The following is a 27,233-nucleotide window of genomic DNA, read 5'->3' as shown; positions in this document are numbered from 1 at the left end:
CAAAAGAGGAAGTTGATGAAATCATCAAAACGTTAGAAGTGAGAAAGGCCACAGGACTGGATGGAGTGTCGGGATGGGTAATAAAAGAATGCAGTAACCAGCTTAGTGATAAATTACATACCATCATATGTACCTCTATTAATGAAGGAATAGTTCCACAGGATTGGAAAAAGGCAAACATTGTATCCATATTTAAAGGAGACACACAAGACTCACTAAATTATAGACCAGTTTCACTGACGAGTGTGATTGCAAAAATATGTGAAAGGATAATAAACAACAAATGGACCAAGTTTTTGGAAGATAAGAACATTCTCACAACTTGTCAATTTGGCTTTAGAAAAGGGAGATCTTGTGTCACTGATTTATTATGCTATTATTCAAGAGTAATTGATATCATACAGGAGAGAGTTGGTTGGGCAAACTGTATTTATCTAGATTTAAGAAAAGCTTTTGATAAAGTGCCGCATAATAGACTGCTGTGGAAGCTGGAAAAGATAGGTGGTGTAAATGGAAATATGCTGAAATGGATGGACGATTTCCTTAAAAAACAGAGAGATGCGAACAGTAATTAGGGACCAGACATCAGTGTGGAGCCCAGTATTAAGTGGGGTCCCCCAAAGGGTCAGTGTTGGCACCAATAATGTTTGTGGTGTATATAAATGATATGGTGGAGAATGTATCCAGCTATGTGAGTCTTTTTGCTGATGATGCAAAACTTATGAGAAGAGTGAAGGGGATGGAAGATTGTGAAGAATTACAAAGAGATATAGACAAAGTGTGGGAGTGGAGCAACAGATGGCAAATGGAATTTAACTCTGGAAAGTGTAAAAAGATGGAATTTGGAAAAAAGTAACAGAAGGTGTAGCTATAACTATAAGATGGGAAATGAAACAATAAATAAGACAACAAGAGAAAAAGATCTGGGAGTGATTTTCTCAGAGAATTTATCACCAGAAAAACATATTAACAAGATAACAGGTGAAACTCTCAGCCTACTAAGAAACATAAGAGTTGCCTTTGCTTATCTCGATATAGAAATGATGAGGAAAATAATCACCACAATGATATGTCCAAGATTTGAATACGCAACAGTAATTTGGTCACCACATGAAAAAAAGCACATAAGAAAGTTGGAAGGAATACAGAGAGCAGCAACAAAGATGATAACAGAATTGCAAGATTTGTCATATGAGGAGCGACTAGCTAGAATGCAACTCCCAACCCTGGAAAAGAGACAAGAGAGAGGTGACTTGATTGCATTGTACAGATTGCTGAGTGGGGTGGAAAAACTAGATAGGAAACATTTCTGTATAATGAACAAAAGAGAAACAAGAGGACATGGAAGAAAACTAAAAGTAACCACCTGTAGAAAGGACATAAAGAAGTTTAGCTTCCCTCATAGAAGCATAGAGGCATGGAATGGACTGGAAGGGGAAGTGGTGTGTGGCTACAAATATTCATGACTTTAAGGAAAAATTGGATAAAAACAGTTATGGAGATGGGACAGTACAAGCTTAGCTCCTCTCCCGTATGTCACAACTAGGTAAATACAACTAGGTAAATGCACACACACACACACACACACACACACACACACACACACACACACACACACACACACACACACACAGAGAGAGAGAGAGAGAGAGAGAGAGAGAGAGAGACCATTGGGTCAAGGTCACTCACTGGCTGTCTTTTCTACTTTTTCTCCAGATGGCATGGTTATAGAAAATTATTATCATTTGGACACAACACATAAAAAGGGCAAAAACCATGGAACAACAAGCTACACGTGTTGTTATGCTGATGTAAACAAACTGACTGCATGCAACAAGCGGTCAGTTCTTGAAGCATTGGCTCATGTCTAGTGTTGCCACAGCTCCATTTGTAGTGCATGGGACTTTCAAATTAAGTCAGCTGCTCCAGATTTTGTCCACTGCTTCTGAAATCCATTAAAGCAAGGTCTGTAGTACCGAAGTATGAGTGTATTTCTATCTACTTCTGTCCTCTGCGACAACACACGTCTTCCCTGCCTGGGTGTCCTCAGTAATGTGTCCCTATTGTCCTTGGTTATTTCCTGGATTCCTACACTGCCCTTCGTTATCAGTTAAAGATGGTGATAAGGTCAGCCTTGTATTGGCCTCACGTCATAACACATATCCTTCACCCCCTTACATCAACACCACATCAACACTGGCTGTACAAGAAATTGGCTGACTAAGCCTCGTTGTGGGTCTCACCCTGACCTCCAGATCCTTCCCATTCTCGTCAATAACCTCACTCACTCACCCTGTCTTGTGCCCATTCAGCAGTAACAGTGCCTCTTCTCTTCTCTTCTCTTCACATGACTGAACCACTGCACTCTTCTTTCCTGTGGCTTCCATAATATCTCCACTACCTTTGTAGTTTTTATTATTGTTTCATTCCAGATTGACGTTTTTGTTACTCCATACATCTACCTATGCATTTTTCATCTCAGCTACATTTAACTTTTCTTTTGTATTTCCTTCATTTGCCATATTTTCACTCAATATATCACTATTAGTCTTATTACTGTCTTATGCACTCTTCCATTAATCTTCATGTTTGATTCTACAATCACAAAACACCTTTGACATCATTCTTTTTTTTTTTTTTTTTTTTTTTTTCTGCACTGTGTGTTATGTCTTCATCCAGATCTTTGTTCTTAGCCAGTGTCAGACCTGGGTATTTAAAGTTGTGCACTCATCAATCTTATCTCTTGCATACTTATCTTGAGGTCTTGATCTTCATTGCACTTCAGGTATTTTGTAATTTTATTACTGACCTTTTTGGTTCCAAAGGTCTTCTCTACTGCTCTAATTGCAATTCTGGTTCAGCACAGTGGAACCTTAGTTACTGAATGCCTCCTTTTTTGAACTATGAGTTTTCAAACAAAATTTTGAACTCCTAATTGCTTCGGTTGCCATACCATAATTTGGTTCTGGAACAGAGTTACTTGACTTCAGATGTTAAAAGACAAAGCAAAAGCTGCTGCTTATTACTAATTTATGGTTTCTATAAATATTTCCTTTGTTTTTATATATTTGGAAGAGAGACAGTGGGTAATACAGTAATTCAGTCTTTGAAATTAGGTAAATGTGATCCCTTTGAAGACCCTTAACGTAAACAAACCGGCCTTGTCTAGCTCAGAAGTAATCCTGTCTCCCGAGCCACCTGTGGCTCTCTTGACCCCATAATGCCATCAATACTGTACAAGTACATTTTTTTTCAGTAGCTTTTTCCAGCAGCAAGATGTCTAAGTGTTATGAACACTTTCATTTTGGTGGTAAGTGGTTTGCCCCTCTCTATGTCACTCTATAAAGCTTCCCTCAATAGAAGAATGACAAACAGAATACCTGCTCAGTCTAAACAGTATCTTCTGATGAGTTCTGCATCACTAAGTTTATTCATTACGTCCTTTCTGGATAAATAATTTCTGAGCTAGAGATGTTGTGGAGCAGCCATCTTAGTAGTGGGAGCATCTGTCATAAGCCACTAAGACAGAGTGGATGGATGTCTGGAATGGATTAATCCATTTTATTTTGATTCCTATGGGGAAAATAGTTTTGGCTTTTGAACATTTCAGATTTTGAATGGCATTCAGGAATGAATTAAATTCAAGAACCAAGATTCCACTGTATATCCCTGTTGGTACTGCATAGCATGATATCAGAAAATTGTTTTCAGTACAGAAGGATCTAAGAAGAAAGAAGGAAAAAGGACTATAGAGAAGGCAGGCAGAATTATAGTAAAATCAATTTTACTGAAATGAGGAAATATTTTGAGGAAATTGACTTGAGTAAATTCGATGAAGCAAAGGGAGTGGGAGAAAAGTGGAACAGTTTACCCGAGATATATAATGAAAGAATAGAAAGGTATGTGCCAAAGACATCTGCAAAAGGATTTAGAGTAAATTACTGGTTTAAGAGAAAATGTGAAGAGGTGAGAATGGAAAAAGAAAGAGCATGGAAGGGAGGAGAAATAAGTGACCAGTGGAAGAAATGTGTGGAATAAAGGAATAAATATATACTAATGCGCAGGGATGAGAAAAGAAATTATGAAAAGAACATTGTAGACAAATGCAAAGACCAACCAAATTCATTTTACCAACATGCAAATTGGAAGTTAAAGAACAGAGTTGGAATAAATAAATTGCAAGTTGATGGAGTGGTATATGAAGAGGCAGGAAGGATGGCTGCAGTGATGAATAACTGTTTCCAGAAGGTTTTTACAAGAAAGAGTGGTTTTTCAGGAGCAGGAGGATGTAGAGATGGTTGATGCTGGGTTGAGTAAAATAAAAGTTATGGTGCAGGAGTGAAGATAATGGAGAGGGGTAAGATACAAGGAAGGCAACAGGCCCAGATGGAGTATCAAACCGGATTTTAAAGGAGTGTAGTTAACATTTGACTGAAAAGATCCACAGAGTCATATTACATTCATTAAAAGAAGGAAAGATCCCAATGGACTGGAAAAGAGCAGATATAGTGCTGATTTTCAGGGGAGGAAATAAGGATGACCCTTTAAATTACAAATCAGTGTCATTAACATGTGCATTGGCTAAGATATGCAAAAGATTTATAAAAGACAAATGAATCAAGCATTTGGAAGAAAACAACTTGTTGACAAACAGACAATTTGGTTTTTGAAGAGGAAGATCATGTACTACAAATCTGTTGAGTTTCTATTCACAAGTTTATAGATATTGGACCTCTGAAAAGCATTTGACAAAGCACTGCATAGGAGGTTGTTATGGAAGCTGAAGATTTTTGGAAGATTGTGAGAAGGGCTGCTAAAGTGGATGGAGAACTTGGAAGGTAGAGAGATGAGAACAGTAATTAAGAATCAAAGGTCAACCTAGAAGAAAGTTTTAAGTGGGGTTCCACAGGGATCTGTCTTGGCACTGTAATGTTTGTGTACATTATTGATATGCTAGAAGAAATAGCCAGTTATATAAGCTTATTTGCAGATGATGCAAAGTTATTGAGAAAAAATAGAAAAAGAGGACCTAAACAAGATCCGAGAGTGGAGCCAAAAGTGGCAGATGGAATTTGATGCAGATAAATGCAGTGTGATAGAATTTGAATTTGGCAAGAGTGGCAAGAGACAGATGGGAGATTATTCATTGGGGAAGAAGAGAATCAGCAAAAGAACAGAAAAAAAAACCTTAGTGCAATAATTACTGATAAGCTGTCACCAGAGAAGCACATAAATAAGATTACAAGGGAAATATATAACCTACTGAGAAACATAAGGACAGCATTTACTCATTTGGATGAAGAAATTATTAAAAAAAATTGACTGACCATGATATGCCCAAGACTGGAGTATGCAGCTGTGGTATGGTCACTGAGAAATCTATAAGAAAATTGGAAGGGATACAAAGACCAGCACCAAAGTTACCTCCAAGTTTGAGGTATCTACCGTACAAAGAATGATTGTCAAAATTGTCTTACAACATTGGAACAGAGAAGATAGAAAGGTGATTTGATCACACTGTACAGTGATGACTGGAATGGAAAAGTTAGATAGGAAGGACTTGGTGATGTGAGATATAAGAGTCTCAAGGGGACATGGGAGAAAACTGTAAAAGGTTGCTTGTGGAAGAGATGTTAAGAAAAATAGCTTCCCATATAGAACTGTCTGGAATGATTTGGGCAAGGAAGTCATTGATGCAAATACAATAGATGAATTTAAGACAGTTAGATAAAAAATAGATATGGAGACAGTACAGCATGAGCATAACTCTTTTACTGTATATCACAACTAGGTAAACTAGGTAAATACAGATGCATATTTTGGAAAGAGAAATTCATAAGCACTTGAATGTATAGAACTGAAGCAATGGGGGCTTATACCTAGCCTTCAGCTCACCATTACTTAGCAGGTAAATGATATCATGCTTTAGGTTGTCAGTCACATCAGCTGATTTCACAATGAACAGTGTAGCAAAGATGCTCATTTACTGTTGCTTACTTTTCTTGTCATCAGATCTCACTGAAAGCCTCAGTTAGTTTTTTCACATTTACCAACATATTTGTCCTTGAAGAGTGAGGAAAGGCACAACATTGTTTCTTTCCACTTGAACTTTCCATAGGCTTAGCTTTACAAGGTTTCACATTTGAAAGTAGAGAGCTGAGAAGCTGTTTGGGGTCATACACTTTAACATTTTGAAAGGCATTTTGTAGTGTCCATCAAGAAAATTAGATCACACTGACACTCAGGGCTGGTTCTAAACCTATTTGACCAATTTGATCAAATTGGGCCCTGTGTCTTGAGGGGGCCACATGAACATGTTTGTCTTAACTTGTATTAAAAATTGAAGCTTTCATATTGTCTTTCAATATTTAGTATATCAAGCATTTGCTTTTTGCCTAAGACTGGCATAGTACACGTAACAAACATCAATTTCAACTTTTGTAGATTAGAGACCCCACTATCAATTTTCTAATTAGGTCTTACAATTTCTAGCACTGACCCTGCAGACTAATATCATTGAGTTCCATGAAAGGTTTTCCCTTCATCTCATGAACTGCTTGATTTCATCCTACACTTCATAAAATCTCATGAGCACATTCTCTTAACTCATCCACTACAGTTCACAATAATAGACAAGATTTCTGTAGTCAGTGTTAAGTTAATTCATTAATCCTCTAAACGAACACCCTCTAAGACCTTTGCTTTTGACAGTTTATGCATGGTACTACTGTTGATATCTCACTGTTGAGCTGCAGTGAGTGCAGCTCACACTTTCTTGGTGTATTGTCCTGATCCAAGGTATTTACATCACTGATCAAGGCAGAGGCAATCCATTTTTCTCAGCAACTCTCATTCTGCTCCTGTATTTCCTCCTGCCTATGACTTAAACTCTTTCAGGAGGGAGCTTTCAAGACATTAAATTTTTCCTAGTAATTGTGGGATTTGCTGTCTGCTTTAGGATCTGAAACATTTTTTGATTTATTTTACTTTTATTTTTTACTACCTTTGTTTCCTTTGGCTTGAACCCTTTATACATAAGAAAAATTTCATATTTTGCTGAAATGTTGCATCTTATAATTTATTTGTATGTATGTGTTTTTTATTGTTTTATTTTATTGTCTTTGCTGGCCTCTGCATAAAAAAGAAAAAAATAATAATGAATAAATAAAACTGAGTGGTCTCAGTCTCCAGCAGCAGTAGGACATGTGGCTGTGTTAGCTGCCAGACTCACTCCAGGCAGGTCAAATTTGGGACTTGGATCTTGACACATAACAGTGTTAGAATGCAAGCTGGTAAAGGTGATCTGTTTGGAGGTCTAGAATGTGTTGAATGAAATGTCATAGATCTGAATTTGATATAAAAACTGAAGAAAATTCCTATAAACAGAGAACAATCTCATTTTTTGCTACTGAGGACAAAAAAAAAAAAATAATAATTCAGAATACCCTTGTGAATAAAATGCTAGTAGAAAATATTAAAATAATTTACATTTTGAATGAGAGTAGGAAACTTGACAATGAAGCCAAACAACAGACATCACCATAAAGATGATAGTACTGCCCAGCAACCAGTTACCCTCTCATGACAACATTTCTTCTACACAGCGGAGACAGAATCCCATGAGGGGAAGAGGAAAGTGGAGTCCCTGTGGCCAATATTTCGCATCCACCACCAGCGGTCCCGATACATCTATGACCTCTTCTATCGTCGTAAAGCCATCTCCAGAGGTGAGTTGTGTGGCCCATGTTCACTGCTCATTAGTGATGCATCATTAATTGAAAGTTCTTTACTAATGTGTTTTTGTAATTAATTAATTATTATTATTATTTTTATTATTATTATTATTATTATTATTATTATTATTATTATTATTATTATTATTGTTGTTGTTTTATTTTTTCTTTATATATCAAAAGCATCAAACATTTTCAGTTTCCTCTCTTGTTCTTTCATACTGGAAGATCTTTTATTTCAATTTTTCAAATGTTCTCTCTTCCTTCAGAGATGGTGATGAGCTCACCTCTCTCTTTTGTGGGAAAATTTGTTTGTTATCTTTTTTATCCTTCTGTCTAACTGGCTTGAATTTGATAAAATCTTTGTGGAACTTATTTTGTTCTAAACAGTGTGGGTGGGCATCAAGGCACATGAGCAACAAGGGTTGAAGATAATGCAAGCTATGGGAAAAGTAGGAATAGTTAAGTATGCATGGATCTGTGTGTGTGCACATGTAAATACAGACAATGAGAAAGGAAGAGAGGAGATGAGGAAATTTTGGAATGAGTGCCTCAGGAAAACTGGAAGAGAGAGAAGGCTAGTGTTAGTTGGAGATATGAATGGAAAGATTGAAAGTCATAAAGCAACAAGTTTAGAAAAAAATGGAGAGTAGATGGTAGTGAATAAGAATGGAGAGTACCTGGTGACTTATATTTATTGCAAACACCTTCTCCCAGCATAAAATGATCCACAGTTACTCATGGGAGAAGAAAGATGAAAGTTGTGAACAGAATATGATAGATTACATAGTAGTGGATGAGATATTAAGGAAAGATGCGTTGGATGCCAAGTAGTGAAAGAGATGTTTGATGTGTCAGATCACTATGATCTTGTGGTTTAGTTGAAAATGAGAGATAAATAGGAATATGGTAGGAATGTTGGTAGGTGAGTACAGTAAAGCTACTGAAAGGTTGGGCAGGAAGGAGCATAGAGAGGAACATGAAAAGACAAGTGAAAGACTGAGAGAAGTTATGACAGCTAACAACAAATCAAATATAAAGAAGGTGTTTAAAGTATACAAGGATATAGTGACTACAGTAGCAGGTGAAGGAGCAAGGAAAGTGCATGATGGACAGATGAGATTGAAGCTGCCAGAAAGAAAATGTGCTATAAGAAATTAAAATGAGGTGAAAATCTGAGTATAGGTCTTGGAATATGAAAATGAAAGAAATGATAAGAGAAAGTAAGAGGAGAGTGCATGAAGAGTTTGCTAGAGAGCTGGGTGAAAAAGTTCAATGAGAAAAAGTTGCTCTGGAGGAAAGTGAGGGGAGAGAGAGAGAGAGAGAGAGAGAGAGAGAGAGAGAGAGAGAGAGAGAGAGAGAGAGAGAGAGAGAGAGACCTGCCCCCATAAGATGGAAGGGCACGTGTTGTTTGGAGGCATAGCACTGCCTCTTGAGAACCACATCAGGATCCTCAGAGTGGACATGGACCGGGAACTACGCCTCGGCCTGCACCTCCAGACCATTGCTCAACAGGCTTCCCTCTGCATCTCCACCCTGTGCAGGGTAGCGTCCTTCCTCGACAGCAGAGGAATACTCCTGCTGTATAAGGCACAGATTAGGCCTTACCTGGAGTACACTGCCCTGTCATGGATGTCTAGTGCACCCATGCATATAAGGAAGCTGGACAAAGTTGAGCGGAGAGTCATGCGGCTGATGGAGGGCAAGACATGTGAAGCATACTCCATACATGCATGGATAAGGCCCTTGTACAGAGTTAGCAGCTGGGGGGGTGAGAAAAACTGGCAGAGACGTCTCAGAACACCTAATTTCTTAGAAGCTGTTTTAGCTAGAGATGAGATGTGAAGTTTCCAGTTCAGATTATAAGTAAAGGACAGACCGAGGATGTTCAGTGTAGAAGAGGGGGACAGTTGAGTGTCATTGAAGAAGAGGGGATAGTTGTCTGGAAGGTTGTGTCGAGTTGATAGATGGAGGAGTTGAGTTTTTGAGGCATTGAACAATACCAAGTTTGCTCTCCCCCAATCAGAAATTTTAGAAAGATCAGAAGTCAGATGTTTTGTGGTTTCCCTACATGAAATTTTTTCTTCCTGAAGGGTTGGATGTCTATGAAAAGATGTGGAAAAGTGCATGGTGGTATCATCAGTGTAGGAGTGGATAGGACAAGAAGTTTGGTTTAGAAGGTTGTTGATGAATAATAAGAAAAGAGTGGGTGACAGGACAGAACCCTGAGGAACACCACTGTTAACAGATTTAGGAGAAGAGCAGTGACCGTCTACCACAGCAACAATAGAATGGTCAGAAAGGAAACTTGAGATGAAGTTACAAAGAGAAGGATAGAAGCTGTAGGAGGGTAGTTTGGAAATCAAAGCTTTGTGCCAGACTTTATCAAAAACTTTTGATATATCCAAGGCAGCAGCAAAAGTTTCACCAAAATCTTTAAAAGAGGATGACCAAGACTCAGTAAGGAAAGCCAGATCACCAGTAGAGTGGCCTTGACAGAACCCATACTGGCGATCAGATAGAAGAAGGTTGTGAAGTGATAGATGTTTAAGAATCTTCCTGTTGAGAATAGATTCAAAAACTTTAGATAGGCAGGAAATTAAAGCAATAGGATGTTAGTTTGAGAGATGAGAATGGTCACCCTTTTTTAGGAACAGGCTGAATGTAGGGAAACTTCCAGCAAGAAGGAAAAATAGATGTTGACAGACATAGCTGAAAAAGTTTGAGGAACAAGCCCAGAATCATCCAAAGTAGAGTTTTTAGCAAAGGTTTGAGTGAAGAGTTCAGTTTTAGAAATAGATGTGATAGCAGTGGTGCCATCTGGTTGAAATAAAGGAGGGAAAGAAGAAGAAGCAAAGTTATTGAAGATATTTTTGGCTAGATGCCAGAAGTCATGAGGGGAGTTAGATCTTGGATTTTGACACTGTTAATAAAAGAGTTTTGACTAGTTGGAGAACAGACTTAGCATGGTTCCAGGCAGAAATATAAAGTACATGAGAATCTGGTGATGGAAGGCTTAAGTACCTTTTGTGGGCCAACTCTATCATGTATAGCTGTGTTAAACCAAGGTTTGGAAAATTTAGAAAAAGAGTGAGGAATGTGCCAGCTGTAGGAAGGTGTGAGGTGGTTATGGAAAACATAATGGAGGAGGTGGGTGAGTTTAAATATCTGGGATCAGCATTAGCTCAACATGGTGAGATGGATGGAGGGATAAGAGAGAATGTTGTGAAAGGTAGACAGGCCATAGGATGATCACTTGCATTAAGTTGGGTTAACACCGGCTGTAATGCCACGCTAAATATGGAATGCCATGGGCTGATGCTGGTGATGTTTGTGATATGAGTATTCACACCATGAGCTATGCACCTTCTCTTCTAAGGGGAGCAGTATAGTAACAAGTGACGGCATATCCTTGTTGCCCATAGTGACTCACACATTAGTCAGGATGCACATGCATCAGCCAAGGTATGTTTAAAAAAATTGCTGTGCCAGTGACAGGCTAGATACATGAGCATCAATCACACACATTGCAAGTGTAGCATCCAGTGTGAACATCCTTATTTAAAAACCAATATAGTGATTGGAAGCCACATGGCTTTGCACTGTGCATATCCCATATCTAGCGTATCATCACACCTGGTGTGAACCTGCCTTTTCTCATGAAAGGAAGAAATGTGCCTGTTTGATGTATGGACCAGAGACCTAGACATGGAATACAGCACAACCATCAAAAGTGCATGAAGGAGAAAATAGTTATCTGAGAGGAGCATGTGGAGTGACGAGACAGGAGGGTAAGAGTGGTGAAAGGGTCTATAACCTAACTGATAGAGTGTGAGCACCTGTACAAATTATTTAAATTATGGAGTAGTGGAATGCATTAAAATTAATATTCTGAGATGATATAACCATATTGAAAGTCTAAAGAGTGAAGGGTTCATTAAGAAGGTATATGAGTAGAGTTGAAGATAGAGGAAGGCCACTTGGAAAATGGAAGGATAGAGTAAAGGAATAAAGGTATGAAAGAAGTGTTACTAGAGGCCAAGTACTTACACAAGTATGAATGGGAATGTCTGGATCAGGAGAGATGGAGGTACTTCTGGTGGGACCATTTCCTTGGTAGATGCTCTTGGGAGTGAGGCATCAGAGAGGGAAATAGAATAGCAATAGTAGATGTTTTCTAACTTTATATTCATTCATTAATGTAATTGTTGGATATTTATTGTTTATTTCCAAAATAAACCAATGAGTTATAAAGAAATATATGATGATTGAATTTCAAATTATTCTGAAGTGATCTGTGGTATAGACTGAAACCTAATAGAGGGCAGGTTAGCATAATGTGGGTGCTTTCTTGACAAAACACTCCTGAGACCAGCATTTACATTTGTTCTTCCATATATGGTCTGAATTTCTCTTATTCAAAGTGGAGAGCATTTGATGATGTGCATAAAGGAGGGCACAAGGTTTAGAGGTGAAGGATGGTTCTGGTACTGATAAAGGGATTAGACATAATTGTAGAAATTAAATTAAGCGCCCTGTAGAGAAGAGCAATTATATTAAAAATCAAATTTAAGGTATTACCATCCAACCTTTTGGTTTATAAATATTTCTAGCTGTTGAATCTTTTACAGAAAATTCTAAGATTAGTTAAAATCACTAGGCCCTATTTGAGCATCACACTACTTGCTCTCTCTCTCTCTCTCTCTCTCTCTCTCTCTCTCTCTCTCTCTCTCTCTCTCTCTCTCTCTCTCTCTCTCTCTCTCTCTCTCTCTCTCTCTCTCTCTCTCTCTCTCTCTCTCTCTCTCTCTCTCTCTCTCTCTCTCTCTCTGGTATTCAAAGACACACTTGTATTCCTATTGTAGTGGAAGGTTTTGTCTTACATAGCATTCACTTCACATTAGTGTGTCTTCCTTATCATTTACTTCTCCATTCTTTTCATCTGACAAAACTGTTGGTTAGACTGAAGGAGAAAGAATGCACTGGAGACATGCTATAAATTACTAATTTTATTTTAATAATTGTTTATTAGAAATTATACAAAATTATTAGAAATGGAGAGGGTGAAGGTAGCTATGAAACTTTCAGAAATTACAGAAAAATTTGGGATTAACAGCAATAGAAAGAAAAAGATTGGTGAAAATCATGATGTAAAAGTTGAGATAATGACAGGAGCAATCATATTGTGTGATTTCCATTCCTTTCTAGTGTTTCATCATACATATTTTGTTGTTTTATTTCAGAATTGTATGAATATTGTTTGAAAGAAAAAATTGCAGATCAAAACCTTATTGCTAAGTGGAGGAAACAAGGATATGAGAACCTGTGCTGCCTGCGATGTATACAGTCAAGGGACACAAACTTTGGCACCAATTGTGTTTGCAGGGTTCCCAAGAGCAAACTAGAGGAGGTGAGTTGGCTTTCCATTCATCCTGAAAGAAATGCAGCTCATTTTAACTCTGACTTTCTGTCTTTCCATTTTAGTGAGGACCTTTTCATAATTAAACAGCATTTATTATATATGTATCTTATTTTTTCATGTTTTATTGAAGTGACCAAATACATTCCCCAGGCCACTTCTGTTATCTAAACGTATAAAAGGCTGCAGTCTGTCATTTGGGTTGTGCTGGAGCCTTGGTGCTGCAGTGTTAGCTTAGAGGTGCAGCTGTGGTGAGTTTGGCAGATTAGTGAAAACTTAATCTGTTCAGTTGTGATCTGCTCTGATAGACTGATTGGTTCCAGGACCTCATTCTCTTTAAGGTTTGTTCATTATAAGATCTATTGAAATATTTGTGTTTAGAATAATTCACTGTGAACTCATAGGTAACACTAGATTTGCCACTTAGCATCATCCATTTTGTAGAAAAAGGAGTATGAATTAAGAAAAATGCTTTTTATTTATTTATTTATTTTATTCTATTTTATTTTATTTTATTTTATTTTATTTTATTTTTTTTTTTGTCATGCTGAAAGAAATGCTATTTGCCCAAGGAAAGCTATTTGCTTTGTTTAAGGAAGCATTCCCTATGGGATAATGGAGTAGTGACATGGTTTGAGTCATTGTGCTCCTCCCTGCTGTAGTTTACATGTATATCAGTATATAAGGATAACTTTATTTTCATAACAGTAAATTGAAAATTTCATTGCTCTTTGTGTCCTGAAATAGTACTCTGCTCTTCATGACCACAATAGCAATAGTACTCTGCTGTTCATGACCACAATAGCTTCTTGCTTAGACCATAAAATTTATCTTACTTATAGTAAAATCTTCCATTTAATGACTAATTGAATGAAAGCTAGACACATGGTAAAACAATAATTACTCCCAGTGAGATCTCAAGCACTGGACCAGTTTTGTACTGGATCAGGGGGTGTTGTGAACTTTCCAGCAAGCCAGTTGTGACCTCACTGAACATTTTTCTTTGTGTCTCACAACACAAGGGGGCAGTCACAGCCTGCCGTCTAAAGACAGCTCTTTTTTTCCTTCACGCAACTATACATGCACCTAATACACACACCCTTCTCTCAAAATTCAAAATTTATTATGGCAGCTCCTACACCAGCCTCAGTTCCCTTCTTGGGAGGAAACTACGAATGTCCTCAGGTCAGAGTGCTCTTCTTCTGGCATCGACCCTAAGTATCTTAACATCCCCCCTCAGCTTTTTCTTCATTCACTTCTGCAACATTCGTAACCTTAGATCAAATTTTTCAATCTGTAGAACACCACCTTTCCTCTACTAAACCTCATCTTTTTCCTCACCAAAATGCAGGTGTCTGAGGTAACTGACTGTAGCCCCTTTTCTGTTCCCTCCTACTTTCTCTATCCTCATTTTGAATCCAAAGCTGGATGTTGTGTCTGTGTGTGCAACAACCTAACTTGCTCTCTTGCCCGCACTCTTTAATCTTCAGACTTTTCCACCATCTGGCTATGACTACAGGGTCACTCTCATACTAAATTTATCTGTACTGTATACCTCTCACCTAACTTCTCTAACTATAAAAAAAATTCTTTGGCTACTAAACTTCCAAAGTGGAGCACATCCTGTCTTCCCATTTGCAGTCTCCATTCTTGGAGACTTGAATGTTCCTCTCCCTTTGTTTACCTACCTGATGAATTAGCTTTTAACTTTGCTATCCTCCATAGCCTAGAATAATTAGTGCAACACCTTACTTGTATTTGACTGTCTTGGAGATACACCCAACATTCTTGATCTTTTCTTCCTCTAATCTTTCTGCTTATGCTGTCACTCTGTCTTTTCCATTGGGTTCCTCCTATCACAACCTCATATTTGTATCTTGTCCTATTGCTCCAATACCTCCTTAGGATCCCCAAAGCAGAGGTGCCTCCGGCATTTTGCTGCTGCCAATTGGGGGGACCTGAGGAGATATTATTCTGATTTTTCTTGGAATGACTACTGCTTCCATGGCAGAGATCCATCTCTGTGTGCTGAGGACATAACAGAGTTGATAGTGTCTGACATGGAGGTGTACATTCCTCACCCTTTCTCTCATCCTAAACCTTTCAAATCTTGGTTTAACTTAGCCTGTTCTCATGCTATACATCATGGAGAGGTGATTCACTAAAGGTACTTGAGCCTTCCATTACCTGAATCTGAAGTCTGTTCCCCAACTATCCAAAAACTCTTTGATCAATCGAAAACGTCAAAATCTTTCAAGACCTAACTCTTTTCATGACTTCTGGCATCTAACCAAAAACATCTCCAATAACTTTACTTCTTCATCTTTCCCTCCTTTATTTTAACCTGATGATTCAGGGTTTGTTTTTCCCTCTCCTCCACCCCCCAGCTACTTCATGCTACTCATTAAGATCTTTCACAGTGATGTTTTCCATGCCCTCGCTGTCTTTAACCCTCAGAAGGCTGATGGATCTGATGGGGTCCCTCCTATTGTTCTCCGAAACTGTTGCTCCGTGCTTGCACCTTGCCTAGTCAAACTCTTCCAACTCTATTTATCAACATCCACCTTTCCTTCTTGCTGGAAGTTTGCCTACATTCAGCTTGTTCCTAAAAAAGGGTGACCATGCTAATCCCTCAAACTTCCATCTATTGCTTTAATTTCCTGCCGCTCTAAAGTTTTTCAACCTATTCTCAAAAGAAAGATTCTTAAATACCTATCACTTCACAACCTTATATCTGATCACCAATATGGGTTCCATTGTGGCTGTTCTACTGGTGATCTGGCTTTCCTTACTGAATCTCTTTTAGGGATTGCGGTGAAACTTTTGCTGTTGTCTTATACAAATCAAAAGGTTTTAATAGAGTCGCACAAAGCTTTGATTTCCAAACTACCTTCCTATAACTTCTATCTTCTCAGTAACTTCATCTCAGATTTCCTCTCTGACTGACTGTTCTATTACTGTGTGGTAGACAATCACTATTCTTCTAAGTCTGTTAACAGTCGTGTTCTTCAAGGTTCTGTCCTGTCAGCTACTCTCTTCCTATTATTCATCAATGATCTTTGAAAGCAAACTTCTTGTCCTATCCAGTCCTATGCTGATTATACCACCCTGCATTTTTCCACATCTTTTCATAGATGTCCAACCCTTCAGAAATTAAACAGCTCATGCAAAGAAGCCATAGAACACCTGACTTTGATCTCTCTACAATTTCTGATTGGGGCAGAGCAAACTTGATATTCATTGTCACAAAAACTCAATTCTTCTATCTACCATCTGAACACAACCTTCCAGATCCCTTCTTCACTGACGCTCAAGTTTCCCCTGCTTCTACATTGAACATCATCAGTTTATCTTTTACTTAAATTTAAACTGGAAACATCATATTTCATCTCTTGTGGGAACTTTTTAGATCTGTATACTCACCCTTATGTTCTCCCAGCTAATACACAATCACAGAATGCATTGCTAAATATAATAAATAGCTGATAACTTAGCTGTGGTACATGTGACTAGTGGGGAGCTGTGATGGCCAGGGTGGTGAATCCAAGTTGCTGGGTTCTTTGCCAGCAGCTGGTCATGTTATGTAAAAAAAAAAAAGCTTCTTTGTGGTTGTCCTTAGGTTCCAGCTTCTAAGTTCTTTTTAACTTAGCAAGTTTAACAGTTTGTAAGTGGTAGAGTGGCAGAAATACAACTTAAACGGTGGGTGGCTGGCAACTGCTACTTGAGGCAGGCATGCTTGCTCACCATATCAAAGCAATAGCTACCTACATCTGAACACATCTACTTCTCAATTTATTTATAGTAGTAACTAATACTTAGTTTGTACTATCTTAATTATCCTTTAATATGTCTTTACTACTTAAATAAAAATCACAACACAACTTAATAATACATTGATATTATGCATGATGTGAGTGGAAATTTCCACATCTCTAGCTAAAACAACTTGTATGAAGTTTAGTATTCTGAGTTGTCTCCACAAGTTTTTTCTCACCCCTCCCCTAAGACTGCAAACTCTGTATAGGGGCCTCATTTGTCCATGTATTGAGTATGCTTCATGTGTAAGGGGGAGTTCCACTCGTACAGCTCTTTTAGATAAGGTGAAATCAAAAACATTTCATCTTATCAACTCTGCTCTTCTAACTGACTGTCTTCAGCCTCTCTCATTACCACAGTGTTGCATCTCTTGCTATGTTCTATTGCTATTTTCATACTAACTACTTTTTTTTTTTTATCTTGTTAACTACATGCCTCCCCTTCTCCTGCAGCCTCATTGCACAAGAGTTTTTACTTTCTCTCACCCTTAAGGACAGTTTATGCTAGTACGTTTTTATGGATTCCGCACCCAGTCAGTACTTCAACTATGACGTCACTCCCATCTGCTCATGTGTGAACTAGGCTCAGCTGGTGTCTGGCTCCACCACCTGCACTGACCATGAGTTGTGTGCAGAAGAGATGAATCCAAGTCAACTTTGTGCGTGTGTGTGGATGTGGTGTTGTCCATAATTTTTTGTTTGAGTATTCCAGTGCAGTAGCAATTTGGGTGAAGCACATAATTGTAATTATAGAGATTGTGATAACTGTATTCCAGGTTAAGACTGGAAATACAGCACCACTGTCTGAATGTGAACATCAGAGGTCCTGCCAGCACCAAAGCCAGCCAACTATCCAAGAGACTCATTCTCTCACACAGTACTCAAACCTACATGTACTCATACAAGGCTACCCCATACACACAGCATTCTCATGTTCTCACCTAGAGGGCTGCTACATATATGTGTTCCTAACAATAATAAATAAGAAGGCTCAAGGGATGACGAATAGGGGGAAAGAGATGCTGAAGGAATTGCACAGTGACTGAGAGAAAGGATTCTACATATATATTGGCTTTTCAGTGTAGAAATTTTGTTAATGTGTCAGTAGACCCGTAAAAACATTCTTAAAAACCCGTTTCTCTTCAACTAGAGGCTTGTGAGTGTAGAAATCTTGATAATCTGTCAATAGAATCATAGAAACACCCTTAAAAACCCATGTCACTTCAACTAGAGCATTTTGAATGCAGAAATTTTGTTAATCTCACTAAAATCGTAAAAACACATTTAAAAATCTGTCACTTCAATTAGAGCCTTTTGAATGCAGAAATTTTGGTAATCTCTTACTAGAATCATAATAGTACATTTAGAAACCCATGTGCCTCTTCAACAAGAGCCTTTGCAAATGAAGATTGGAAGACAGAAAGGTGCATATCCCAACTCATTCACCCCTTAAGCTCTGCTTCTTTGTGACATCATAGTAAAAGTGGAGACCAGATGTGGAATACACAAAAATGCACTAGTGTGAACTGGCCTTTATTCTGTCTACCTCTCTAATGCAAGAGTTAACTAGTATTTAAATAGTATTCTCAGTTATTCATTCCATTTTCTGGTAAACTCTGGAACTCCTTGTCTGCATCTGTATTTACTCATTCCTATGATTTGAACTCTTTCAACAGGGAGGTTTTAAGACACTTATCCTCCAATTTTTGACAATTGCTTCTGATTTGGTTTGGAGACTGGCACCTCAGTAGGCCTTTTTTTTCTTCTAATTTTTACTATCCTTGGCTGGTGCCCCTCCTATATATATATATATATATATATATATATATATATATATATATATATATATATATATATATATATATATATATATATATATATATATATATATATATATATATATATATATATATATATATATATATATTTTTTTTTTTATGTAGGAAGGACACTGGCCAAGGGCAACAAAAATCCAATAAAAAAAAAATGCCCACTGAAATGCCAATCCCATAAAATGATCAAAGCAGTAGTCAAAAATTGATGAATAAGTGTCTTGAAACCTCCCTCTTGAAGGAATTCAAGTCATAGGAAGGTGGAAATACAGAAGCAGGCAGGGAGTTACAGAGTATACCAGAGAAAGGGATGACTGATTGAGAATACTGCTTAATTCTTGCGTTAGAGAGGTGGACAGAATAGGGGTGAGAGAAAGAAGAAAGTCTTGTGCAGTGAGGCCGCAGGAGGAGGGGAGGCATGCAGTTAGCAAGATCAGAAGAGCAGTTAGCATGAAAATAGCATTAGAAGACAGCTAGAGATGCAACATTGCGGCGGTGAGAGAGAGGCTGAAGACAGTCAGTTAGAGGAGATGAGTTGATGAGATGAAAAGCTTTTGATTCCACCATGTCTAGAACAGCAGTATGAGTGGAATCCCCCCCCGACATGTGAAGCATACTCCATACATGGACGGATAAGGCCCTTGCACAAAGTTAGCAGCTGGGGGGTGAGGAAAACTGGCGGAGACATCTCAGAACGCCTAACTTCATAGAAGCTGTTTTAGCTAGAGATGAGATGTGAAGTTTCCAGTTCAGATTATAAGTAAAGGACAGACCGAGGATGTTCAGTGTAGAAGAGGGGGACAGTTGAGTGTCATTGAAGAAGAGGGGATAGTTGTCTGGAAGGTTGTGTCGAGTTGATAGATGGAGGAATTGAGTTTTTGAGGCATTGAACAATACCAAGTTTCCTCTGCCCCAATCAGAAATTTTAGAAAGATCAGAAGTCAAGTGTTCTGTGGCTTCCCTGCGTGAAATGTCTACCTCCTGATGGGTTGGACGTCTATGAAAAGATATTGAAAAGTGCAGGATGGTATCATCAGTGTAGGAGTGGATAGGACAAGAAGTTTTGTTTAGAAGATCATTAATGAATATAAGAAGAGAGTGGGTGACAGGACAGAATCCTGAGGAACACCACTGTTAATAGATTTAGGAGAAGAACAGTGACTGTCTACCACAGTAGCAATAGAACAGTCAGAAAGGAAACTTAAGATGAAGTTACAGAGAGAAGGATAGAAGCCGTAGGAGGGTAGTTTAGAAATCAAACCTTTGTGCCAGACTCTATCAAAAGCTTTTGATATGTCCAAGGCAACAACAAAAGTTTCACCAAAATCTCTAAAAGAGGATGACCAAGACTCAGTAAGGAAACCCAGAAGATCACCAGTAGAGCGGCCTTGACGGAACCCATACTGGCGATCAGATAGAAGGTTGTGAAGTGATAGATGTTTAAGAATCTTCCTGTTGAGGATAGATTCAAAAACTTTAGATAAGCAGGAAATTAAAGCAATAGGATGGTAGTTTGAGGGATTAGAACGGTCATCCTTTTTAGGTACAGGTTGAATGTAGGCAAACTTCCAGCAAGAAGGAAAGGTAGATGTTAACAGACAGAGCTGAAAGAGTTTGACTAGGCAAGGTGCAAGCACGGAGGCACAGTTTCGGAGAACAATAGGAGGGACCCCATCAGGTCCATAAGCCTTCCGAGGGTTTAGGCCAGCAAGGGCATGGAAAACATCATTGCGAAGAATTTTAATAGGTAGCATGAAGTAGTTAGAGGGTGGAGGAGAGGGAGGAACAAGCCCAGAATCATCCAAGGTAGAGTTTTTAGCAAAGGTTTGAGCGAAGAGTTCAGCTTTAGAAATAGATATGATAGCAGTGGTGCTAGATGCCAGAAGTCACGAGGGGAGTTAGATCTTGAAAGGTTTTGACACTTTCTGTTAATGAAGGAGTTTTTGGCTAGTTGGAGAGCAGACTTGGCATGGTTCCGGACAGAAATATAAAGTGCAAGAGATTCTGGTGATGGAAGGCTTAAGTACCTTTTGTGGGCCACCTCTCTTATCATGTATAGAACGAGAACAAGCTGTGTTAAACCAAGGTTTAGAAAGTTTAGGTTGAGAAAAACGGTGAGGAATATACACCTCCATGCCAGACACTATCACCTCTGTTATGCACTCAGCACACAAAGACAGGTCTCTGACACGGAAGCAGTAGTCATTCCAAGGAAAATCAGCAAAATACCTCCTCAGGTCCCCCCAACTAGCAGAGGCAAAGTGCCAGAAGCACCTTTGCTTAGGGGGATCCTGAGGAGGGATTGGAGCAATAGGACAAGATACAGATATGAGATTGCCATCGGAGGAGCCCAACAGAAAAGAAAGGGTGACAGCATAAGCAGAAGGATTAGAGGTCAGGAAAAGGTCAAGAATGTTGGGTGTATCTCCAAGACAGTCAGGAATACGAGTAGGGTGTTGCACCAATCGCTCTAAGTCATGGAGGATAGCAAAGTTGAAGGCTAGTTCACCAGGATGGTCAGTGAAGGGAGAGGAAAGCCAAAGCTGGTGGTGAACATTGAAGTCTCCAGGAATGGAGATCTCTGCAAAAGGGAAGAGGGTCAGAATGTGCTCCACTTTGGAAGTTAAGTAGTCAAAGAATTTCTTATAGTCAGAGGAGTTAGATGAAAGGTATACAGCACAGATAAATTTAGTTTGAGAGTGACTCTGTAGTCGTAGCCAGATGGTGGAAAACTCAGAAGATTCAAGAGCGTGGGCACGAGAGCAGGTTAAGTCATTGTGTACATAAATGCAACATCCAGCTTTGGATCGAAAATGAGGATAGAAAAAGTAGGAGGGAACAGAAAAGGGGCTACTGTCAGTTGCCTCAGACACCTGAGTTTCAGTGAGGGAAAGAAGATGAGGTTTAGAAGAGGAGAGGTGGTGTTCTATAGATTGAAAATTAGATCTTAGACTGCGAATGTTGCAGAAGTTAATGAAGAAAAAGTTGAGGGGGGTGTCAAGACACTTAGGGTCGTTGACAGAAAAACAGTCCGACCTGGGGACATTTATGGTCCCCTCCCCAGATGGGGACTCCGAGGCTGGTGTAGGAATCGCCATGATGATTTTGAAATTTTCGAGTGAAGGGTGTGTGTGTGTATATATATATATATATATATATATATATATATATATATATATATATATATATATATATATATATATATATATATATATATATATACACACAGTGAACCCCCAGTTTGTCGTGGTTCAGTTATCACCGATTCACTTTTTTTGCATTTTTCATTGAAACCTAATTATTTTTACAATGTGGGAAATCTCACTTTATTGCAGAAAAATGGGCTATTATATCAGATAAAATACATGCTAAATCGTGGCATGGGTTGAGGAATTACCCAGATGAGGGTTTAGGTGCACTTGTATGTTTGACAACACTGCCTGCTGATAAGATGATGGCCAGGTGGAGGCAACAGCACAGTTCACACCAGTCTGTCACCATAAATAGTTAGCTGGTGACAGGTGGAGTGGACACCAGCTGATGCTGGTGGGTTGGCCATGCAAGCAGTAATTGTGAAGTGCTTGTGGGTTGGTGTATATGGGTTGGCAGTGGTTTGGCATATTTGTGTGAATGCTTTACATTACTGTTACTGTTAGGTGGTGGTTGGGTTGGATGATTGTGCAGAAGCAGGTTTTTGTCACCAGTCAACATATATGGCTTGTTTGGTGTGTTATGTAAATGTTGTACAAACATTCTGGTTATTATTGGGTCAGTGATGGTGGTCAGTGTGTTGTGCACACAGTGTGCATTCCTAATTTGCCGAGTTGGTGGTTAATCACCATTACTGCTGCAAGAAGGTGAATGGTTTAATTAGCGTTTTTTTTTTTTTTTTTTTTTTTTTTTTTTTTTTTTTTTTTTACCTACAGTCAATATATCGTGGATTTTAATACCTCATGGGTGCCTTTGGAACATAACCCAATGATGAACTGGGGGTTCACTGTGCTTGTCATTGGAAATGTTGCAATCCCACTTTCCAGCTACATGTGGTAATATAAGTAGTGTAATACACTAAAGAAATTTATTGATTTTCAGAAGTAAAGTGTTTTATTCCTGGTAGCCCATGCTGAAAGAGAAGTGCTGGGTGGGGGATGTGGTTGTATGTATGTATGTCACCACTATCCAGAGCTCCTAAGAGACGGATGTACCTAGGCAGGCAGTGTTGTGAAGACTGGGAAGGGATTACAGCTAGACAGGTCAGTTGCTTTAAGGGAATAAGTGAGTAATTACTGGCCATATGCCCTGGCCAATCTCAGTACCATAGGAGTCTCCATGGTAGTCTGCCAGGGAGTGTAGTTAAGTATAACATTCCATATCTGGGGATGTGACTCCTCAGCTGTGTGCATGTGTGGGTCAAGTTCTTGTACAATGAGAGGTGAATTACCCTCCTACTCATGTATGAGAACTTGTCTGTAGTCATGTCACTTGTTAGTGTACTTTCTTTGTTAAATGCTACTGTGTCAGGCTCCCAGAGGGTATTTGACCTACAGATGACTTAAGTCTGAGTGGTGAATTTTACTCCCTCCTCAGGACCTATCAAGGCCTGCCATCCATGAGGCTGAAAATGACACTACTCGGCTAGAGGCTATAACATGTCAGTGGACAGTGGGAGGAATCAATACGTGGGCAGTAGTCCAGCAGGATTATATACCTCGACCATATATGTGTTGTTGCTCATTATAATTATTTCTCCCTAGATGTGGATGTTGATCCTTTCTCAGCTGTGGGAGTTAATTGTTGTAGTATTTCCCTTGTATGTGGAAGGGTAACCTGCTGTTGTGACTGTTGGTAAGAAGGGTTGCGTGAGTCAGAAGTGGACCTTGTAACCATATTAAGCCCTGCACCCAGTCACATAGGAGGCAGCTGTGTGAAGGGGCTGGAAATTGTAGTTGTAACAATATATATATATATATATATATATATATATATATATATATATATATATATATATATATATATATATATATATATATATATATATACACACACACACACACATACAGTAAAATCTCTCTTATCCGGTATCAACGGGACCGCCGACATGCCGGATACTTGAATATTGCTGGATATTTGAATAGAAGTGAAATTATGTCCACAGTCACCACCCTACACTCACGCATCTTACCATAACAATGATCAGCTGATCTTAATCAGCAGCTGATCTGATCAGCTGCTTAAGTGTAAGCACAACACACTTCCTCTTTTCTACAACTTTAGGCATGATGAAGGAGTCAGGCGATAAACAGTGGACACGCGGGACTGAGTCACTGAGTAAACACAGTGCAGTGGGCCGCGGGTGGCGTGAAGCAGTGTGCTCTGGTGGCGAGGGGACAAAGTATGCCTCGCGCGGGAATTTTAATCAATTTTATGAGTACACATTGATTTTTTATTGATTTTAAGGCTCGGGGAAAAATGTGCCGGATACTTGAAGCTGCCGGATACTCGAATGCCGGATGAGAGGGATTTTACTGTATATATAAGCAAATGCGATAATTAAAACAACACGAAAGGTATTAATTAGCAAAAGAGCCCTCTGAACTGATCTTTTCTTTTATTTTATGGCTCTGTACAAAATCTGTGTTCCTCTTTGGCATCTTACTTGCACCTGAAGTACCCTTGAAGTGCTTGGCTATACTAGAAAAGCTTCTCTGTATCCCTTCTTGTTTGTTCAAGCACTCCATCTCTACTAACTTTTCAGACTATGTACTCCTTTACCCAACCATTCACCTTTCAAGTGAAAAGAGGTTCATTCCACAGAAAATGAAAACTTCAGATTCTGGGTTATGTTCCTCCAAATTATGCAGACTGTCAGAAACCTACTGAGAACAGATTGTGAGGACAATTGGGATCCTCATCTTGATACTGTATACAGCTTTTTATGTGTTTGCAGCATTTGATTGTTGCAACATCCTGTTTTGGGTTCTTTGTATTTGGAGGATACAAGACACATTCCCTCAGTATGTAAGCACTTATTACAAGGAAACTTTTCAATCAAAGACAAGCCTGGTCATTTCATAGCTATATAGTGGGCACCAAAAATACTGGAAACTACCCTCATTTAGTGAGGCAAATGTGCAGTCCCTGTTTTTATTGTGCCAAAATTCATATAAGCCAATATGGCATCATTTACTGGTATTTGGCAACTCAGGAATCCTCGCTGAATGCCTGAGGAATGTTGGCCAGCATGTTAGTGGCCATCCATGCATGCTAGGAGGAGGTTTATGTTTTTTCTCTCTCTCTCTCTCTCTCTCTCTCTCTCTCTCTCTCTCTCTCTCTCTCTCTCTCTCTCTCTCTCTCTCTCTCTCTCTCTCTCTCTCTCTCTCTCTCTCTCTCTCTCTCTCTCTCTCTCTCTCTCTCTCTCTCTCTCTCTCTCTCTCTCTCTCTCTCCTTTGTTGCTACTCCAGACTCAACCAGACGGGTTAGGTTGGATCCCATGCAGCTGACCAGTGTGGAGAAAGCCAGAAAAAAAGGAGAAAGTCCCAATTAAAGAAATGGTGAGTAGGACAGGGAGAGGGAAGTTCATCATGTGCATGCTTGCTGCCACATGTGAGTTACCACTAATGCCATACCACAATATAAAATGCTCCCTGAAGGGTCAAGGAAGACAACACCACTCACTGTAAACAGAAATTCTAGGCTGACAGCAAAAGATCTCAAGAAACTCTGCCCCAAGCTCCTTAAAGATCTTGCCATTTGCACCATCCAACACTGCCTCAAGTATTAACTTGGCATACTGAGTTGTATGGCGCATGCAAACCCCTACTGACTGACACCATGCTTTTGCTAAAGAGCACAAAAAATCAGTCAGTAGCACACTGGCAGAAGGTCCTCTGGTCCAATGAGAGCAGTTTCAAGTTGTGACATCCAACACAGACTGTGTGTCAGGCGTCCCCCTCAGACATAATTGTTATGACCCCAGGTACACCATTAAAACAAATAAGCACAGTGCTTCCATTATGATTTGGGGTTGTTTCATTGGTAATGTGGAGAGAGATGGACTCTACTTCTTGCCTAAGAATGTGACCATGAATGGGGAATCACTACATCCAAGTTCTGAACGAACACATGACCCCATGAAGGTCAAGGGGGAGATTAAAGGTGTATTAAGGTGAATGTTACTCAATCAGTTCATTCATCATTTATTGAATTTTATAGTCCGCCAGGTGTTTTTATGCCATTCTTGGTGCCACTATGTTCATGCATGATGGTGACCCCCTGTCACACCTCTAAAAAAGTGAAAGACTTCCTCAATGACAAGAATATCCCTATGATGAAGTGGCCAGGCAACAGTCTGGAATTAAATCTGACTGAGAATGCCTGGAAGGTCCTGAAAGAAAAAAATGAAGGATGCACAGGTGTCATCAGTACCACAGCTGCAGGAGGTCATCACACGTGTCTGGTGCCAGGACTCACCTGTGTATTAAAGGGGTATTAAGGTGAATGTTACTCAACCAGTTCTTTCATCATTTATTGAATTTTATAGTCCACCAGGTGTTTTTTTTTTACTTGGTTCATAGTATTTTCAGCGCCCACTGTAGGTGAATTTCTGGGAGCCTTTTAAGCCAAAAGATGAAACAGAAATATAGTAATTATAATATAATATTTTAGGTACTGTTGGAAAGATGGATTGGCCAGTGCAATACTAAATTATGATATAGAAAAGGAAACTTCAGCAAAAAGCATAATCATCTCCCATGACACACATGATCAAACTTGAGGATGTGATATCACACAGCCTGCCTTACATCCTGCCAGAGTACCACAGCCAGTGGCATTCTGATAGTGTGCTGTATCTTACTATGGCAGCTTGTTAGAAGGTGATGGTATTCAGGGCTAATCCACTGACCATGACAACAGAAACAGGTGATTGTTTTTGCGAGGATTATCTGTATGCTTGAGACAGTATGTACCTTTGACATTGAAACACTCAACACTTTTTTCAAGTAGGAAATGAGCACAAAGGGGATTTTTCCAGCTTGGTGTGTGTAAAGAGTGTGAGTATAGGCAGTAACTACACATGTTAAAAAAACAGAGGAGATTGAGTCACAAGAAGTAAACAGTCACTAGGCATGGGTAAGTGCAAGGATCTCTATGTTTATTATAGATAAAGATGCAGTTTAACAATTAAGAAAGACTTTCAAAGGGAATCAGAATAGGAAAATTTGATGTAATAGCCATTATGAAGATGTGGTTAGATATGACAGGCAAACATTTTGTTACAAAAGTTTATGCATATTGACTGTTTTTGGTTACACGGTGAAAGCAGGAAAGGCAGGAAAGGTGGAGGGCTAGCAATCAATGTTTGAGACACTTTCAATGGTTTTATCAATAATGTGTTAAAAACAGATGACAACAATGATATTATATGGGTCAAGGTTAT

At 39.0% G+C, this 27,233-nt stretch overlaps 1 protein-coding gene across 1 annotated transcript in view; it reads left to right on the top strand.

Moving 5' to 3' along the window:
- Nucleotides 1–27,233, top strand: part of LOC135116169 (protein BUD31 homolog) — a 54,806-nt gene that overhangs the window by 17,826 nt on the left and 9,747 nt on the right. The window contains exons 2-3 of the mRNA XM_064033448.1: nt 7,605–7,727; nt 12,974–13,140. Coding sequence (XP_063889518.1) covers nt 7,605–7,727; nt 12,974–13,140 — 290 coding nt within the window. The remainder of the gene's footprint in view (nt 1–7,604; nt 7,728–12,973; nt 13,141–27,233) is intronic.

The sequence above is a fragment of the Scylla paramamosain genome, chromosome 30 (genome assembly GCF_035594125.1).
Source record: "Scylla paramamosain isolate STU-SP2022 chromosome 30, ASM3559412v1, whole genome shotgun sequence".
NCBI classification, from domain to species: Eukaryota; Metazoa; Arthropoda; class Malacostraca; order Decapoda; family Portunidae; genus Scylla; species Scylla paramamosain.
Note: the sequence above shows the minus strand (reverse complement) of the source record. Positions and strands in the feature narration are given on the sequence as shown.